The sequence below is a fragment of the Microcaecilia unicolor genome, chromosome 2 (genome assembly GCF_901765095.1).
Source record: "Microcaecilia unicolor chromosome 2, aMicUni1.1, whole genome shotgun sequence".
NCBI classification, from domain to species: domain Eukaryota; kingdom Metazoa; phylum Chordata; class Amphibia; order Gymnophiona; family Siphonopidae; genus Microcaecilia; species Microcaecilia unicolor.
In genome coordinates, this window is record NC_044032.1 from 225,237,393 (window position 1) to 225,258,129 (window position 20,737).

General features: G+C 43.2%; 1 protein-coding gene across 3 annotated transcripts in view; it reads left to right on the forward strand.

Annotated features, from left to right (window-relative positions):
- The window catches only part of PTGR1 (prostaglandin reductase 1), a 71,875-nt gene extending 57,242 nt beyond the window's left edge, over positions 1 to 14,633 (forward strand). For all 3 annotated transcript variants that reach the window (XM_030192361.1, XM_030192362.1, XM_030192360.1), the window contains 3 exons: positions 5,791 to 5,896; positions 10,973 to 11,091; positions 14,480 to 14,633. In XM_030192361.1, coding sequence (XP_030048221.1) covers positions 5,791 to 5,896; positions 10,973 to 11,091; positions 14,480 to 14,590 — 336 coding nt within the window. In that variant the 3' untranslated portion in view covers positions 14,591 to 14,633. The remainder of the gene's footprint in view (positions 1 to 5,790; positions 5,897 to 10,972; positions 11,092 to 14,479) is intronic.
- The last annotated feature ends 6,104 nt before the right edge of the window (positions 14,634 to 20,737 follow it).

Here is a 20,737-nt window from a genome sequence, read left to right on the forward strand (position 1 = left end):
TTAGAAAGCTGATATCGTATTCTGGTATATTCACCGGATGAATACAGGCATAGAGGTCCTCTGGGAGGAATCCTAGACCAAGGACCAATCATAAGTACATAAGTACATAAGTAGTGCCATACTGGGAAAGACCAAAGGTCCATCTAGCCCAGCATCCTGTCACCGACAGTGGCCAATCCAGGTCAAGGGCACCTGGCACGCTCCCCAAACGTAAAAACATTCCAGACAAGTTATACCTAAAAATGAGGAATTTTTCCAGTCCAATTAATAGCGGTCTATGGACTTGTCCTTTAGGAATCTATCTAACCCCTTTTTAAACTCCGTCAAGCTAACCGCCCGTACCACGTTCTCCGGCAATGAATTCCAGAGTCTCAGGACTGCATCCCTGCTTGGCATCCCCCCCTCCCCCACCCATTTCAATTGTACCACATTCCTCCTTTGGGAACCTGGCCTCCCCCCCACCCCCCTCCCCATCCTTCCCCGCTGCCCCCTACCCCCCTAGTTCCCCTGCGCCCGCCTCCTCCACCCACCACCGCCGCAAAGGACGGACCCCCCCCCACCGTCCCCCCCCCTTCTCCAGCGCGGGGACCCCCCCGCTCCTGATGCATCATATCCTCCTTCTCTAGCCTTCCCCGTTTCTCAGCCTCCCTCCCTATCCCTCCCCCCAACATGCCTTGTACCCCTTCAACCAGCAAACCTTGGTCCCCTGCACCCCTCACCCCCCGAGCACTCGTATCCCCTGCAGTCACAGTGTCCATCAGTTCAATGCCTCCTGCAACAGAAACCCTGCCTGTCTCCCCATTGATTTGGTCCGTATGAACTTTGAGAGCAGGTTCCCCTATATAACCAGTCCCCTCCCGGTGCCCCTGCCCCCCCTCCCGTCAAATCAACCCCTCCCCCCAGAACCAACCACCCCGCTGCCTGGCCGGAATCAGAATCCCTAGTACCACCAGTTACGTTTACTTCTGGTGCGCATGGCAAGGCAAGTACCCCTCCCTCCCGCCCAAAACCTGCTCTCTGGACCGGGTCCCTTTTTCCTCCAACGTTCTGCTCCGTCGGATCCTCCAGCCCCGCTGTTTCGCCAAGCGGATGAGGCTTCCCACACTCCAGAAGTGCCTGCCCTCTCACACATGGGGAATCTTCTGGCGCTGCAGCTATTTCACCTGCCAGCATTTGTAGCTGTTCTGCAGTCTTTCCTGCTCCCACAGCCCGATTGGCTGGAGCCTCTGCTGCCAGGCCGGTTTGTTGCAAACACTCCTGATCCTCCTGTGCTTTCTTCATTGAGAACCCCTCCTTTTCACCTGCTGTTTGTCCAGCTGCAGCACTCTCTGTCACCAGGTTTTCCTCTGCTAAAACCTCAGCATTCTCAGTCTTTGGCAGTGCTGCAGCCTGCCTGGCCGTGACCTCCAGCCCCTCAGTGCTGCATGGGCGGGGCCTCCCCAGCTGCAATGGAGTCAGTGTTTGTTTGCTGCTCTCAACTCCTGCTGCAGGCAATGGGCACAAAACCTGTGGCTGCAACTGCCTCTGCTGACCTCTTGCTTCTTGCTCAAGTAAGTTTTTCAGTTCTGCTTCCACCATCACTGGTGTAGAAAAGAGTCTCTCTCCTGAACTTCCAGCCCCTGTTTCTACAAGATGAAAAGTCTGGGTTTTAAAACTTTTTTCCTGTTCAGTTTTTCCAACCTCAGGTTCCCTTAACGAGGATGCCTCTCCAGCCCCACCTCCAGTCCTGCTTGCTCCAGAAGCTGCCAGAGACTGACTAGCAAGGTACTGCATATACTGTAATGTGTTTTGGGTAGTGGGCCCAGGAAGCTCCTCTGGCCCCTGGGTGTTCTGGGGTCCAAGGTCTGAGCTCCTACTCTCCTTCTCTGTTTGCTGTTGTGACTGTTTGAAGGTTGTCAGGGCTTTTCCCCCCAAGGCCATTCTTTCTCTGTTGATGTAAACTTCTCTCAGAGGGTTCCCAGGGCCCTTTTTCAATGCCCCCAGCAAATGTTCTTTCTTTTGAAGAAGCTTGAGTAAACGGGTTACCTCCTTTGTGTAAGTCTTGCGGTGCTCCACTGGGGCTAGTTTGCACAGGGCTTTTGCCATTTTAACCCGTTTCCCCAACTCTACCACCTCTTTTTCTGTGCTTTTTATCTTTCTCACCATTTGAATCAGGCCACTGGTCGGGTCCTCTGGATCCTGACTATAGTCTTGAGGCAGTGGGCAAAAGAAATTGATTAATTCTGAGAAATCATATTAAGGGTTAATTCTGTTTAAAGGTGCTCAAATACTATTTTAAATTCTCAGTCCTGCAAGTGAAGGAATGACAGCTGGATTTAATTACTTAGAAAGTTTTTGCCAAGCTAAAGGTTAGAAAGGTTAGAGACAGGAATTTCTTTCACCCCTTGTGATTGATGGATTGCTAATGCAAACACATATGTATCCTATTATGAACAAGGTATATTGCAGGCAATTTAAAAGGATTAGGCTGAAATGCTGTTTAGTTAGATTCTAAATAATTCTAGATATAAATGAGTTAGATTTTAGAAGTTCTTAATATGTAGATATGGCTTATAAGGACTACTGATTCTGCTTATTTTAGAATATGTTTTTCTGTGTAGTTAATATGTAGAATACCTTTTTAAATCTAATGTTTGTTCAACTCTTTGCCTTACGTTCTGAGTAGGACCATCTGGTTTGACTTATGTACAGTTCTGGCTGGTTCAATGTATGAAGCTGATAGGTGAAAAGAGGTCAGGACTAGTCAACTCTCTTCTCCTTGATTAATTATAGGTAAATGTAGGAATGGTCTTGAAAGTAATAACTGATATGTATGCCATTAAGTAAGATTGGCCCTTGACCCCTTTAATGAATGCCAGAGTTTAGTTAGCAGTTAGTACTAGGAATATGAGAAATTAATCACAATAACATGCAGGAGTTCTGGAGCCCAAATGTCTGGTGTGAGGGGCCCAGGTCACAGGTCAGTTTAGGATGTCTGGAACCTATGTAACTGATATTTTTAAAGTAATGATTGGCTGAGGCAAGGTAACCAATCTATTCTTTACCATCTGGAAAGTAAGGGGGGCTAGAGCTTAGGACTGTATTTAAGTGGGAGCAGAAGCAGCTTACGTCAGAAAGAGAGCAGAAGGAACAGACAGAAGAAGAAGGAGCTCAGAAGAGAAGAGAAGAGAGCTGAAGAGGACAGACAGAAGCCATAACATCCAGAGAGCTGACACAGAGAGCTGAGAGAGAGACAAAGAGAGCTGAGAAGAGAAGAAGAGACTTAATGCTGATGTCCTGCTTTGTTTGCTGGCAAATAAAGAAGATTTTTCTCTCATTTTGATGTGTGCTGTTTGACTCCTGAAGTACCACAGATTCTGCTAACAATAGGGGTAATTCATGCATCCATTCCTGCAACAGTCTGTGAAATCTTCCTCCTCTGAGGAGTCACTGTCCTCCTCCTCTGACACCGGTAGGGCCTCCCGGCAGATCTCCATTACCTCTGCTCTCTCCTCTCTCTCCTCCGATCTGCTGTTCTCTGGGGCCTCCCCCAGCTCTCTCCCCCCTTCACCTGCTAGATGGCGTGCCACTGTGAGGGGGGTACCGGTCTGGGTTCCTCCCGTGGAAGCCTGCACTCTTCGATCCACAGGGCTCCTTTCCCTCCTCTCTGGAGCCCTGCCAGAGAGGGAACTACTTCTCCTGGCCTTCTGGTCCCTGGCCCCAGGAGACCCCCTGGCCTGGGGCTTTCCTGAGGACCGCTCCCCAGGGACCTTCCTCATTTCTGGGGAAGGAGCTAGGTCTCACTCCCTTCCCCCTGGAAGCCTGCAGAGCCTCTGGCAGCACTTCCTCCTCCTTCCAAGTCTCAACAGCAACTAACTTGGAATGCCCTCCCGCGGGAGGTGGTGGAAATGAAAATGGTGACGGAATTCAAACATGCGTGGGATAAGCATAAAGGAATCCTGTGCCGAAGGAATGGATCCTCAAGAGCTTAGTCAAGATCGGGAGGCGGGGCTGGTGGTTGGGAGGCGGGGATAGTGCTGGGCAGACTTGTACGGTCTGTGCCAGAGCCGGTGGTTGGGAGGCGAGGATAGTGCTGGGCAGACTTATACGGTCTGTGCCAGAGCCCGTGGTTGGGAGGCAGGGCTGGTGGTTGGGAGGCGGGGATAGTGCTGGGCAGACTTATACGGTCTGTGCCCTGAAGAGCACAGGTACAAATCAAAGTAGGGTATACACAAAAAGTAGCACATATGAGTTATCTTGTTGGGCAGACTGGATGGACCGTGCAGGTCTTTTTCTGCCATCATCATCTACTATTAGATCTTCTTTAAAATTTGATGATTTCAGAACTTTAGCTCAGGCAGTTCTCCTCACACAATTGGATTACTTCAACTCCCTGTACTGTCAGGTTTCTCATAAATCCTTAAATCAATTGTAGTTGTTGCAGAATACTGCTGCCAGGTTGATATGAGGGTTGGGTCGTTTTGATAGAATATTGCCTTGTATAAGGGATCTTCATTGGTTGTTAATACATCAGCGTATTAAATTTAAAATAGCTGCCCTGATTTTCAAATCGACTTACAGTTTGAATTCGGACAGGCTTACAGAATTGCTTGAGATTTCCTCTTTTGGGAGAGGTTTGTTTTTTCACCGTACTCCGCAATTAGGTTATCCTAATTTTAAAAATGTTAGGTTAAAGTCAGTTTATGAGGGTTCTTTTTCTTTTCAAGGAGCACAGATTTGGAATGAATTACCCATGTCTTTGGAAGGCCTACCATCCTGCTTAACTTTTAGGAAGGGTTTAAAAACTTACCTTTTTAATATATTATGGCTACTTTTTAAATCGGATTCTGTATTGTTTTTATTGTAATTCTTGTAGTGTTTTGAGAGTCTCTTGGTTTAACTGCTGTGAACCCGTTGTGGAATAACAGATGGTATACAAAATTCAAATACAACAGATTAGAATAGAATGTATTTGGGGCCGAATAGAATCAAATACAAAATATTCGGTACAGCCCTAATAGTGAAGTTAAACTGTTGAATCATTTTGATACCCACCAGACAGGACTTAACAAAGATCTAAGGGGTCCTTTTACAAAGGTGCGCTGAAAAATGGCTTGCGGTATTGTAGGTGCGGGTTTTGGGCACGCACCTGTAAAAAATGCCTTTTTAAAAAATTTTTGCCGAAAATGGAAGTGCATCAAAATGAAAATCGCCGCTTGTCCTTTTTGGGTCTGAGACCTTACCACCAGCCAGTGACCTAGTGGTAAAGACTCATGCGGTAACTGGGCGGTAATGACCTACATGCGCCAAATGACACTTGGCACGCGTCTGTTACGCACGCCCGAAATAAAAAATATTTTTTGGATGTGCGTATTGGATGTGTGCCAAAAATGAAATTACCGCAAGAGCCACATGGTAGTCAGGTGGTTACTCCATTTTGGCGTGTGTTGGGCTTATGCAGCTTAATAAAAGGCCTCTAAGTTTCCTATTGCATTATAAACCATAAAATTATACTGCTTTGTCACTCTCTGATCACCCATCCATCTCTCCTTGTTTCTCACCCACCCTCAACCCACTCCTACCTTGTTTCACATATATATTCTGATATTTGTCATCATTTGCTCACTTCTGATCTGAAGAAATTATTACCTTTGAAAGCTAATGAAAGAATGTATGGTTAGTCCAATTAAAAAAAAAAAAGGTATCCCCTTCTTTTCTTTGTTTTGTTTTCTTTCTATTTAGTACCTGTGTTTATTGTGACACTGTTACCTTTCTGTCATCTCAGTGAATGTTTTGCTTATGACTTCTTAGGTGGGTGGTGCATTTTCAAGAGTTGCTCTACTCCAGATGAAACAGTATGGGAGGATTGCCTTGTGTGGTGCCATTTCTGTGTACAATGATACAGCCCCTCAAATAGGTATTTTGGCAATTATTCATGTGCATAAAAGAAAATGTGATGATCTGTTCTGTTCTTGCTGTCAATTTGTGTGTGTGGGGGGGGGGGGTTAAATCGATTTAGCCATACACTCTAATTTATAGTTCTATATAAGTTACATTTAGGTATAATAGATATTTCCCTGTCCACAGAGCACTTATAACCCAAGAGCCAATAACTAACCTGCAGTAAAATAACATGTTTCTACATAATTTATCACAGGAAAATTAATTTTCCATGGGATTCACTAATTTACAGCACCTCTATCCTGCAATAGTGATTTTTGCATTGCTGTGGCTGAGATCATCATACATTCCCGACCACACAGTAGCTAGCCCATTTTTCTTTCTTAGTAACCAAAAAAGGCCTCCCTCACCCCCAGGTGAAATTGATGGTGATGTAGTGGTGAAGGGGCATGTACCCTCTCCCCACACAGAAGTATGGAATAGTGTAGAGTTCAAATGTAAAACTATGGATGGATGCTGGGGAGCCATGTCATTTTTTAAATGAAATGGGCGGAGCTTGGAAGGGCATTTTAACTTTACGCTATTCCATACTTGTAAGAGTGTGGGAGATAGGGATACTACCCCACCACATATTTTGCCCAGAAGGAGAGGGGAGGCCTTTTTGATCAGTCAGGTTAGCACCTTTGTGTTCTGGCTGAGAGCAGCAGTCTTAGGAACCCTTTTACTAAAGGGTTGCCATGTGGCAACCCGGAACTACCACCGGCCCAACGCAGGTGCCAGCAGTAGTTCCATCCCCAGTGTGCACCATTTCCAGCTCCACAGAAAATCAGGTCTGATGGGGTTACCCTGCGGTAATCGGGCAGTGCCACATCCTGCCTGATTACCACTGGTTTAGCGCAGGAGCCCTTACCACCACCTCAATGAGTAGTGGTAAGTGCTGCCCCCCCACCAAATGGCTGCATTGCAAGTGTGAACTTACCACACGGCCATTTCTTTTTTTGGCCTTTTTACCCGCTATGGTAAAAGGGGCACTGAGGCGTAGCAAAAATGGCCGCCACCACTAATGCAGGACCCCTTTTACTGTAGCTTAGTAAAAGGGCCCCTTAATGGGCCTGCTTACAGGGGAAAGTTGACAACAGCTCTGGATGAGTTAACTTTCTATAAATAAAGCAGCTTGTATAGTTTTTTTTATTATTTTATCTTTATGCAATTTTTCAATACTCAAGTCAAGACAATAAACTCTTGATACAGAAATTTTCCAAAATTCCAAAGGTAAACAGAAAATTGTCTAAATCTCAAAAAGAGAATAAGGAAGTTGAGGAGTAGCCTAATGGGTTAATGCAGCGGGCTTTGATCTGGGAGACCTGGGTTCAATTCCCACTGCAGCTCCTTGTGATCTTGGGCAAGTCACTTAACCCTCCATTTCCCCAGGTATAAAAAACTTAGATTGTGAGCCCTCTAGGGACAGAGAAAGTACCTGCATATAATTTGTACAGTGCTGTGTACGTCTAGTAGCACTATAGAAATGATTAGTAGTAGTAAGGAAATCTTAGACCACTATAATGGGGGGGGGGGGGGGCAAGATCTATTAAACTTCAGAGTGTAAGGAATTAAGAAATATATTAAGAAAAAATAGCTGCCAGTATATTCCCAAGATTAGACACCTTAGGTTTGGATAACGTGGCATAAAAGATTGACTCTGAATAAGGGTACACAGTTGTGAAGGATCATAAAAGATAAAAGAAGCTTCTTTCAGCTGTATCATGTATTTATATGGAAACCAGGAAATCATTTTCTGCACATGCCTCAAACAGTTATGATTTTATATTTAAATCATTTTATGAATGAAAGTATAAAAAGAAGCAATGTTCTGTACAACTGTCATTTTATAAATCACAAACAATACAGAACAAGCATCAACAAAATCCCTATCTCCCCACACAAATATTCCCTCCACTGTCGGGAAAACTGAACAAGCCAAATTACTAGTGAATACTACATAGAAAATTTATGCTAACAGAATACCTCAGTTACACACACACAGAACACACATGCCAAATACATAATAGATGACCAAAAATGATAAACATATATTAAACCAAATCTTCAAGAAGCCACACCAAAAAAATAGAAGGAGATACATTTTCTCCTCTACTGTGCAAAATATAAAGACCACACATTCCAGGGATGATGAAAGGGGAGTGTAACTAGGACAACTGCCCCCAGGCCAGAGAGAGCCCTAAACCTGCTGAAAGCTGAAGGTGGCACAGCTGGTAGTTTTCCCCTCCCAAATTTCTGCCCTGGGCCCCAGCCATGTCTAACACCAGCTCTGGCAAGCTACACATTTCAAATCTGACATACTCTAATTACAAAATAGAAAATAAAATTTCTTTTTTTCTGACTTATGTTGTCTGGTATTTTTCAAATCATGTTGGTCCCAGGCTCTGGTTTCTTTTTCCCTCTGTCTTCGCTTAACTGATTTGTCAGAGAAACTGAATAACATCTCTATAAACCTGGAAGATGTAATGGTGCAGTTTGACAAATTGAAGAGTAGCAAATCACCTAGACTGCATGGTTTTCATCCTAGAGTACTGATAGAATAGAAAAATGAACTTGCAGAACTATTGTTAGTAATATGAAATTTATCTTTAAAATCAAGCATGGTACTGGAAGATTGGAAGGTAGCCAATGTAACTCTGATTTTTTTTAAAAAAGGTTCCAGAGGTGATCTAGGAAATTATAGACCAGTGAGCCTGACATTGGTGCCAGACAAAATGGTAGAGACTATTATAAAGAACAAAATTATAGAGCATATTCAAAAGTATGGCTTAATCAGACAAAGCCAACATTGATTTAGTGAAGAGAAATCTTGTCTTGCTTTGAAGGGGTGAACAAACATGTCGATAAAGGTGAGCCGGTCGATATTTTTTATCTGGATTTTCAAAAGGCATTTCCAGTGGAAATTGGAGAGTCATGGGATAGGAGGTAGTGTTCTATTGCAGATTAAAAACTAGTTAAAAGATAGAAAACAGAGAGTAGGGTTAAATGGTCAATATTCTCAATTGTAAGCTCTTTGAGCAGGGACTGTCTTTTTTTGTATGGTGTACAGCGCTGCGTATGCCTTGTAGCGCTATAGAAATGTTACATAGTAGTAGAAGGGTACATAGTGGGGTTCCCCAGGGGTCTGTGCTGGGACCGCTGCTTTTTAACATATTTATAAATGATCTAGAGATGGGAGTAACTGGTGAGGTAATTACATTTGCTGACAACACAAAGTTATTCAAAGTTGTTAAATCACAAGAGGATTGTGAAATATTACAAGAGGACCTTACAAGACTGAGAGACTGGGCATCATATTAAATGGCAGATGACATTTAATATGAGCAAGTGCAAAGTGATGCATGTGGGAAAGAGGAATCCGAATTATAGTTACGTGATGCAAAGTTCTACATCAGGAGTCACCGGCCAGGAAAGGGATCTAGGTGTCATTGTTGATGATACTTTGAAACCCTCTGCTCAGTGTGTGGCGGCGGTTAAGAAAGCAAATAGAGTTTTAGATATTATTAGGAAAGGAATGGAAAACAAAAAAAGGACGTTATAACGTCTTTGAATCGCTCCATGGTGAGACCATACCTTGAATTCTGTGTGCAATTCTGGTCACTGCATCTCAACAAAGATATAGTGGAATTAGAAAAGGTAAAGAGAAGGGCGACGAAAATGATAACAGCGATGGGACAACTTCCCTAACAGGATGATAAAGTATCTAGTTTTTTCTTGTTAGTTGCATTCCACACTAGAAAATTCCACTCCTTTAGCTCAAATTGACTTACATTCTGGTTCTGCCCAGCTCTTAGGTCTCTTAAACAGGCAACCAGAAAGACACCGACATAAAGAAATGTCTGCCTTGAATAAAGCCCAATGTAAAACTCTTCAAAGGAAATATACTTTTGCATTTGCTCCCACCACCCTCTTTACTTTTGATGGGCCCCTACCCCAGTGTCCCTTTCACATACTCCCACCATAATCTCAACATATCCCTGATTCCCTTATAAAGCCCCCCCTTCCCCATCACCACTCCCAGAATGTCCCACCCCAGAACCTATCAGGGTGGGTAGTGGGAATACAGGAGTGATCCTGGTGCCCTTGCCCTATAATACTGCTTCTATGAGGCTGATGCCACTATTTGAGAAGGGGGGGGGGGGATGGGACTTAATATACCGCCTTTCTGTGGTTTTTCCAACTACATTCAAAGCAGTTTACATTATATACATGTACTTATTTGTACCTGGGACAATGGAGGATTAAGTGACTTGCCCAGGAAGCTGCCAGGACAGGAGCACCATGGGATTGATCCAGGCCCTCACTACCAACCAGGGAAACCCTCCAGTATGTGCCAGGGTCAGGCAGACAGAAGGTGGGCAAATTAGGTTGACTCCATATTATTCTATCTACCATAGAGTGACGTACTTTACTGCAATCAGCAATGTAGGAAAATAAATTATTGTGGGATTCCCTAACCTGTGGTACTGATGTATCGATAGTGTGTGAATTCCATGGTAAATTTTCAAGTGGTACCAATCCAACAAAAAAGTATAAAGGGCTTTCAAGAATGGCACAAGCGTTCTTTATTAATGACCCGACATGGGCCGTGTTTCGGCATGAAAGCAACACCTGCCTCAGGGGTCAATTCATCAGAACAATGCTAAACGCAAGCGCAGTGGCTCAAAAATGTTATGCACTGTGTTTTCACCATCCACTCTGGGAACGGAACAGTGAAGACTAGGTGTGGGACAAACCGTCTTAAAAACGCTTTTGTCCAGATATCTTTGGTTTGGATTCGACTTAATGTGATGTTCTTTTACAAGACAAGTTAAACCAAAATTATTTTGTTGTTAAACATTGAGGGTCATTTACTAAATGCACGCTATTACTGTTATCACATGTTATCCGCCTTTAGGGCCCGTCTATGTAATAGGCTCTGTGGTAGATAAAACGTGATAATGGCATTAGTGTGCTCTGTTAGCACATGAACACCTATATGTAATGGTGTAAGAGACGATACCATTTTTAGTGTCTGTTGTGTTCTGTACAGGAACTTATCCTGTGGTCTCATTCATCTTGAAAGAGCTCAAAATGGAAGGATTTATCGTAACTCGCTGGAAAGACAAAAGCGAGGAAGCCTTGAAGCAGTTGATGACATGGGTTGTGGAAGTAAGGTTTAAATAATTCCTTAAACAGTGTCTAATATCTTTTTTCTCTTTTTCTGTTTCTTTTTTTTCTTTTTTCATTTCAATTTGTGTGGAATAGAACAATAGTAAAAAAAAAAAAAAAAAAAGCAAAATTGGATGTAGTATGCATACATATTTTTTTACTTTTACAGAAGTCAATTAAATATATTCTTAGTTATTCTATACATCCTGCCACTGGATGTGTATACATAATCTTTTCAATCCGTTATTTCTATAAATAAATAACTTGTCATGATTAATGAATCTATTTATTAGTAAAGTGTTGCAGAACCTGAAGTCACAGTTTAGACTTTCATTTCTAGGCCCTGATCTACCAAGCCTTAAAAATTTTTGTTTCTTATGGTGGTTTGGGCAAAATTTTGCCTTGGGATGCAAATTAAAGGGCTGTTTTACTAAACGGTGGTAAAAGGTGGCCTGCATTGGTGCATGGGATTGCCGCATGCCGTGGCCACTTGTTACCGCCGCTGGTAAAAAGACCTTTTTTTAAAGGGCTAGTAAATGGCCGTGTAATAATTAAAAAATTGTTGCATGGCCACTTACTGCTGGAGCCCTGCGGTGGTGAGGGCTCCAGTGGTAATCAGACAGTGTGTGGCACTGCCTGATTACTGCCAGGCACACCCCCTGGCGCTAGAAAATAAATAGGTATTTTCTAGCGTGGGATACACTGAATTAATGCCGGGCTCCTGGGTGAGCCCAGCAGTAGGGCTGATTCAGTGCACACCAAGCCGGCGGTAACCCTACCGCCCTTCAGTAAAAGAGCCCCTAATTTTCATAACTAAATAGTGCAAATTCATTTTAACTGTGTTACTGGAGCTGGGAACTTTGTACCTTTCTGACTGTGGGAACACAAGTAAAAATTTAAAAAGCATTCCCTTTCATGCCATGGTAGCAGGCCTTAACGATGCCACTACTCCTAGTTCAGACAAATTCCCACCTCCCACCCCCACTGGAAGTGACCATGAATGCCTGGCAAATTTGGTGGTCCAAAATCCCACTTTAATGCCCAAGGTTTGGGCACAAAGTTTAAAAAATAAGAAGGTTCCTTCCCTTGAGCCCAGTCCTCTACTCTACAACTATGAGGCACTTCAAGGACCCCCCCCCCCCCCCCCCCCAAAGCCTAACTAACCCAAATATATTAAATACATAAAAAGGACAGTAGCCATCCCTTCTCACTCTTGCCTCACTGCTGCCATCTTGCAAAGTGGTGATTCCTGATCCGGTACATTGGAATGTTAATGTGGAATTTGCATTCACTTTTGCATGAAGTTGAGTTCGAGTGAAATTTTACTGCATGCTAAAATCAATATAGTAACATAGTAAATGACGGCAAATAAAGACCTGAACGGTCCATCCAGTCTGCCCAACAAGATAAACTCATTTTACATGGTATGTGATACTTTATATGTATATCCGAGTTTGATTTGTCCTTGCCATTCTCAGGGCACAGACTGTAGAAGTCTGCCCAGCACTGTTCTTGTACTAAAAGTTCTGAAGCTAACGTCAAAACCCCTTAAATTTACACTCCAGCTCATCCATATCTATTCAGTTACGATCAGGATGTAGACCGTAGAAGTCTGCCCAGTATTGGTTTTGCTTCCCAATTATCAGCGTTGCCACCCAATCTCTGCTAAGATTCCTTAGATCCATTCCTTCTAAACAGGATTCCTTTGTGTTTATCCCACGCATGTTTGAATTCCATTACTGTTTTCATCTCCACCACCTCCTGCGGGAGGGCTTTCCATGTATCCACCACCCTCTCCATGAAAAAATACTTCCTGATATTACTCCTGAGTCTTCAAAGACCCCCTTCAACCTCAATTCATGTCCTCTAGTTCTACCGCCTTCCCGTCTCCGGAAAAGGTTTGTTTGCGGATTAATACCTTTCAAATATTTGAACATCTGTATCATGTCACCCCTGTTTCCTCCAAGGTATACGTGTTCAGGTCAGCAAGTCTTTTCTCGTATGGTTTGCAACGCAAATCCCATACCATTTTTGTAGCTTTTCTTTGCACCTCTTCCAGTCTTTTTACATTATCTTTTCACAAAATGGGCTTTGTGCATTAAACAGTATCAAAATGCTGGCACTTTGTTGAATTTGCTGGTATTTTTGCTTTACGTAACATGCAAAGCCCCAATTTTTGAAAAAAAAAGTGCATCATAGTCCAAGTGAGAAAAAAAAACCATGTATATAACCCCTTGGAGTGATTTTTCTTCTGTTTCATATGGTGTAACAGAAAATTTGAGTCTAGCAATCTTTGTATTATGGGGTTGAATATTAAATTCCAACCTGAAGTTGACCATACTAAGGAGCCTTTTACCAAACTGGAGTAAGTGCCTGAGGGATCTTTTTAGTAAGCTGCAATAAGCACTAGTGGGTGGGTACCACAGCTTAAAAGGGCTTATTTCGGGATGCACTCTAGCATTCTTTGGTAAATTCCTAATCTGCGCACAGATTGTTTTAAAAAAGTTTTCCATGAAGGGGACATGTCTAGGGGGTGGAGAGTGGGTGTTTCTATGCTAATCAGTTAGCGCAGCTACATTACTCAGTTCTAATTGATTACCACAGGATTAGCGCGTATTATAAACTACAAAATAGGTGTCAGTAAGTGCTCAGGTGCTAATATTTTTTAATGGCCTTGTGCTAATTAGCGTATGGACATTAATAGGGAAAATGGAAAATTGGCCATTTTCCAGCTGTGGTAAAAATTGCCTTAGTGCGCAGGAAAAACCTACATAAGGGCACGCTAATGCCCCTTTGTACCACGGCTTAGTAAAAGGACCTCTAATGGCAAAGTCTGGGCTTACTTCACTTTAGTAAAAAGGCCACAAAGACTTGAGGAGGGTTTACATCAAGAGCAGATTCTACAAGCGCTGTTCTATAAGTCATGCTTAAAATTAGGCACGGTTTATAGAATAGCGCTTATGCCCGGGAATCGCCTAACTTTAGGCGCAGCCATTTGTACCAAGTGAAACATGGTGCAAATGTATGAGGCGCAGACACGTTCTGTAAAAGGCGTTAATTTTAGGAACTCCTCCATTATGCCCATGAACCTCCCGTTTCCACTCCCCCTTTTTCAGATTGCACATTAATGCCAATTAAATGTAATTAGTGCCAGTAATTGCTTGTTAAAGAATCTATTACTGGTACTAATTAGATCATTATTCCATTAAATCACATTTGCAATCAGGCATGCTCCCAAATATGTGTATGCAATTTTTGGCAACTTTTGTAGAATTAAGGGGCAAGTGGATATCCTGTGGGACTCTCAGGACAGATCTGGGAAATCATGCTCTGTGTGCATTGTGTACCTTGTTATAACATTTCTGATTTTTTTTTTTTTTAACCTCAGGGCAAACTCAAGTACCATGAGCACATCACTGAAGGATTTGACAACATGCCAACAGGATTCCTGGGAATGCTCAAGGGGGAAAATACTGGAAAAGCAATCATAAAAGTATGATTTAATGAATTTAACATTTTTCAATAAAAAAAGTTTCTTCTTGCAATTTTCTCACCTCTTTATTAAAGAAAACAACTAAAGAAGTTGCTTTCTCTTCTTTTTAAAATTATTTTGTTTGCATTATTTCCTAAAGTCCCACAGAATAGTTTTGGAAATAACAATAGCAAAAGAAACCACTGCAAATGTATCAAACAAAACTAAAAGAACCTTGGACATTCTAGATAAAGCTAGTTCACTTGGATCCATAGTACCCCAGCCATGCCATTATACAGATTCCAGCATGTCTTGCCTTAGGGGTCCTTTTTCTAAGGTGCGCCAAAAAATGGCCTGCACTGTTGTAGGAGCACTTATTGGACGCATGCAGGCCCATTTCTCAGCGCGCCTGCAAAAAAGGCCTTTTTTTTTATTGGCCAAAAATGGTCGTGCAGCAAAATAAAAATTGTCATGTGTCCATTGTGGGCCTGAGACCTTACCACTACCCACTGATTTAGCGGTAAGGTCTCAAACGTTAACCAGGTGGTAATCGTCAGCACGCATATACTGCCAATTACCGTCCAGTTACCGCCACACAGTAGAAAATAACAAAATATTTTCTGCCACGCATATCGGACATGCGTAAAAAATGGAATTACCGCCTGGGGCATGCGGTAGCCAGGCGATAGTTCCAAATTGACGCACGTTGGACGTAGGCACCTACGCACCTTAGCTACTCATGCTTCTATATTCACTCCAGATTCATGAAAACCACAAAACTCACATCTCCCACAATTGTCTTTGAAGTAAGCAAAGTTTGGTAATCATAGTCCAAGCTGTTGTCAAGCAATAAGGGTGGAGGAGGAGACATCCTCATATATACAAGTATCAGCCTCCCAGTTCTATAGAGCTGAGGCTAAAAAAAGTTATCAATGTGGACTACTGTTAAGACATATTATTTTACCACTAACATGCTATTTTAGGACAGCTCCCATTTTATGCAGTGAGACCTACTTGTTAATAACCCAGGATAACAGTAAAATAACCCATCTTAATGTTAGCCCATGTTGATAACTCCCACTCCCCCATTACTAATAACCAGGGCTGTGGATTCAGAAGCAATTTTGGATGGAGTCAGAGTCGGTAAAAATGTACCAACTCCGACTCTAGCTTCAAAATAAAAACCTACAACATAATACAGTGTATGGTAAATGTATCATTTATACTTATATCTGTCTATCTATAGCTATAACATCTCTATATATAAAACGCACCTCCAACATTCTAATGAAGCCTCCATAAGTCCCAACATTCTAAATCTGTGGTGATGTAGATCAAAGTTTGCCCATGAGTGTTTGCCCTGCCTTTGCCTGTAAGGGAAGGGATGCTACTTTATCTATCATAAGAGGGGGGGGGGGAGAGAGGGGGCAAAGGGGAAGAGAGGAGTAGGAGGGGGGGAACACACTCACTCTCTCACACTCACTGTGTCTCACATACGCACTCGCACACAGTCATTCTGAAACACACACACTCACTCACAGATACACAACCACACAGACACAATCTCTCTCTTACACACAATCACACAGTCACTCTCTCTCTCACACACAGTCACTCTCACACACACACTCACTCAAACATACACACTACGAGGAAAGCCTGGCTAGCGCCCGTTTCATTTGTTTCGGAAACGGGCCTTTTTTACTAGTTAATACTATAATGCTAAAGAGCCCGAATTAGAAGTTGAGGACTGCACCCTGACGCAGCCAAAGGCGAAACATGACCCATGTTGGCCGCAGGTCCATTATAAAATTAAGATAAATAGCATTGAGTTTATATAAACACAGCAACAAGACTAATCTTCAAAAAGTCGAAGTACAAAAGAGTAACCCCACTGCTTGTAATTCTCCACTGGCTGCCAATTAAGGCTAGACTATTTTTTGAAACTAACACGCTAATATTCAAAATACTGTTTAGTTTAGCTCCTGAATATGTTAGACTTGATAGAACTATCACCAAGAAACGCAAGTCCAGAATGAAGAGGTTGCCTACTACTACACTTACCCAACTGCAGAAATTTACAAATCCATCTACTCGACTGGCTTTAGTTACCTGAGCTCCACATGGTAGAAGTCACTACCCAAAGTTATAAGAAACATAACAAACTACCTTCAGTTCAGAAAAGAATTAGACATATTAAGAAATTTTATGGTTAACCACATGTGCTACTAAGGTTCCCCATGCTCCATACTGTCTGTAATACAACACTGTAACCTCTCCTAAATGCCTAACGTAAGCCACGTTGAACCAAAATTTGTTTTGGGATAATTGCGGGATATAAGAATGAATACATAAATAAATGTATGAAATTTATAAGAAACATTTTTTTTTAAAAGAGGATTTGATATTGATAATGAAGGGGTTATAATATGATGAATAAATAGTGACCAAGAAGGAGGCAGGCAAACTGCGGATTGAGTAGTCCTTGTGAAAAAAGTTATCACTGAGGTCTAGGAAACTAGTATATGATGGTGGTTTGATAATTTTTGATTAGTGTTGGGTGTTATGTGGAACATGTATGAATTTCCCCCACTACTGAATTTAAGTTGAACTGGTATATTTGATTTACTATATGTTAACAATGGCACAGAATCAAGTAGGATAAAAGTTCTGCAAGAAACAGAGTATCAATGAAAGAAGTATCATTTGAACGTTATATTACGCCTCGCAGAAACAGGAAGTTATAGCAGATGAGGGCGGGACACAATGAGGGAAGGCCCGAAGGGAGGCGATCTGCCATTCACACGGAGGTGAGGTGCTGCCAATTTGAATGCAGGGGGCCCGGTGCTGGACGGAGGGAGGCTGTCGACAGAGCAGAGGGCGGGCAGGTGAGACCGGGGACTGCAGTGCCAGCGGCCTGGGAGCAGGAGAAGGAGAGAGACCCTGGTGCCGGGCCCCCCTTGGAGGCCCGGGGAATTTTGTCCCCCCTGCCCCCCCTCTCGGCGGCCCTGATTTGAGGTAGATAAAATCACAGGGAGTTGGGCTCCTTAATCCTGTGGATACACAATTCTGATAGCTGATCCTTTCCCCTTCTCTTGATGTTTCTCCTGGGTAGGTGGTATCCACTGTTCCTCTCCTTTGTGGGTCTGATCCACATTCCAGATCCCAGCAGAAAAGAAGTAGGGGCAGACACTGTTCTTCCACACATGAATAGCAAAGTTTATTGAAAAAGCACCACCTGTAGTAGGACCCGTGTTTCAGCAGGGAACCTCCTACCTCAGTGGGGGTCACACAATCTGTCAAGTACAATGAAAAGGTGTCACTGGGGCAATGGTGAATGAAAGTAAAAATCTGGTAATGGCACAACAGAATATGGCTGTTCTCAATTGCAAAAACTGAATCATAAACACAGGGCGAGATCGAGACTGCTGGGCATGAAGATAGAAATGAGAGAAAGAGAAAGATTGCAGTGCATGAGGGGAAAAAAAACAGAGGGAGGAGCATTTTTGATATGATGTCCAAGTCAGACTTTGAACATTTTGTGCTAAATGCCTCAAATCCAAATAGAAAACTACCATTTTCAAAATCACAAAATGTCTATCTTTTTTTTTTTTTAATACCATTTGTTACAAGTTCTTGTGCTCAGTGCATTTATCTTTTCAGGCCATTTTTGAAAAAAGTGAAAAATGTAGAAAATCAAGCCATTGGGATGTATGAGGGGCCAACGTTTTTAATAGACTAGTCCCCCAGACATCCAAGGAGAGCAATGGGCCACCCTAGGGGGCACTGCTATTGAATTCTTATAAATGCTACCAGGTACACATCTCACTGTTGCCCCCTTATCTTGTCTGCTGAGCCCTCCAAAACCCACTACCCCCAACTGTGCACCACTACAATAGCTCTTATGAGTGAAGGGGCACCTATATGTGGGTACAGTAGGGTTTCTGGTGAGTTTTACAGGGCTCAGTTCCCACCACAAGTGTAACAGGTACGGGGAGGTATGAGTCTGGATCCACCTGATTATAGAGCAACTGCAGTGGCCACTAGACTACTCCAGGGACCTGCATGCTGCTCTAATAGACCTGGCTATAACATCTGAGGCTGTCATAGATGCTGGTAAGTACTATTTTATTCATATTTTTGGGGGGTGGGAGGGGGTCAGTGACCACTAGGGGAGCAAAGGGAGTCATCTCTTACTCCTTCCAGTGGTCATCTGGTCATTTAGAGCACCTTTTTGTGCCTTATTCATTCTAAAAACACCCTGGATGTTTTCGTTTTGTTCCATTATCGCTGTAAAATGTCCAAGAGTTAGGCACGGCCTAAGTCACCTTAATCCTTCCTTTGAAATGCCCCCAACATGCCTCCTTGTGATTTGGATGCACTACAGATGATAGAAAGACGTTTGCAAAACAGGTTTTGAAAATACCGATTTGAATGTTTTAAGAAGATTTTCATCCAAATGCTGCTTATGACACTTTTTAAATGTTTTTCTCTTTCAAAACTGTGCTCCAGTGTGTATGTGTATGTGCATGCTAGGCATGAGGGGTAAGAAATGAGTGTGACTGAAAAACCAGTAAAATGGTTCTGCTTTCAATGGCTTCAGAATTTTTTTTTTTTTGTTACATTTGTACCCCACGCTTTCCCACTCATGGCAGGCTCAATGCGGCTTACATATTGTATACAGGTACTTATTTGTACCTGGGGCAATGGAGGGTTAAGTGACTTGCCCAGAGTCACAAGGAGCTGCCTGTGCCTGAAGTGGGAATCGAACTCAGTTCCTCAGAATGGTGTAGCCTTTAGATATTTAATTTATTTATTTAAAATACTTATAACCAGTTCAATTTATTTGATATACTGCGAATTTTCAGAATGAAATCTAAGCAGTTTAAAACATATAAACTAATTGGAGGAGAAAAAGGGAGCAACACAAAATAACATAACACCAGACAGAGTACAAGAGGGTAGCAGGAGGAGGAGAGATTACATCACAAAAAAAGAGGGAAAATAGGAGAGGGAAAGTACAATAGGAAGTTTGGAGCTGTCCCGTTCCTATGGCAGAATCAGAATTGCTTGTTCGTCGGTGCCTAAAGAGGGGGCAAAACACTGTGTTATCCAATGAGCCTAAACATTCCTTTCATGGGCCGAACAGGTAGAAAAAGCAGAATAAGCAGGAAAGACTAGGGCAGACAGCCCCTCATTTGAGGAGACCACTGTTGAATGGGAACACAAGGACAATGCATTTCAATCAGGTGCTAGAGTAAAGCAAGTAACTTCCCAATCAGTCTCTCCTAGGAGGCAGATGATCAGAGTAAAAAGTGGGTGCTAGAAGTCATTAGCACTGGACTAACACTCGCATTTACCTGTGTTTTATGATCAGCCACCCGGAACGCTGGAATGAAAGAGATGCAGCAGATCAATGCAAGTACCATGCTAATGTATGCTGGTGCGCTCATTCATTCTAGCGCCCCCATGATTAAAGGCAGAGCACGCTGAACAACGGCACTGTACCGCTCAAAACCCTAAGCCAGCTTGGAGCTGCCTTTAGGGCAGAGGAGAAGCAGTACAGCAGACGGGCAGCATGATGCAGCTATCTGCCCGGGCTGTGTCAGCCAGGGGGTCCAATGGACCCTCCACATCCCAATCAGTAAGGTCCTGGTGACCATGACCCCCCAAAGCCACAACATCTCCTCCAGACACCCCTTTATATGGAATGGAAGCCCCGCCCGGTACATCCCAGGATGCACTGGGCAGGGCTGGGTGCCGCCATTTTTGAGGCAGTGCTTGTAGGAGGAGGGACTAGGATCACATCCCTCCTCCATTGAAGGTACCAGGACTTTGGAGAGGGATTGCAGTCAAAGTCACTGCTAGACCACCTCCCTTCTATTTGAGGGGGGTGTTAGGGGACTGGAGTCCACTGGATCTCCTGCACCCCATGTTGGTGTATGGAGGAGTGTGGGGGTTTGGGGGGATGGCCTTACTGATTGGGGTGTGGAGGGGTAATCCCTTGGAATGTTTGACATGACTGGTCCGGGCTTTTGACAGCCCAGACCTGTCAAACAAGTGCGGGAGTATTTGCCTAAGTACATCCTCCCACACTTACCCCTATGATCAGAACTAATAGTGTGGTTAAATTTGCATGCTATTAGCTCTGATCTTAGGGGCGGTACTGCCCTG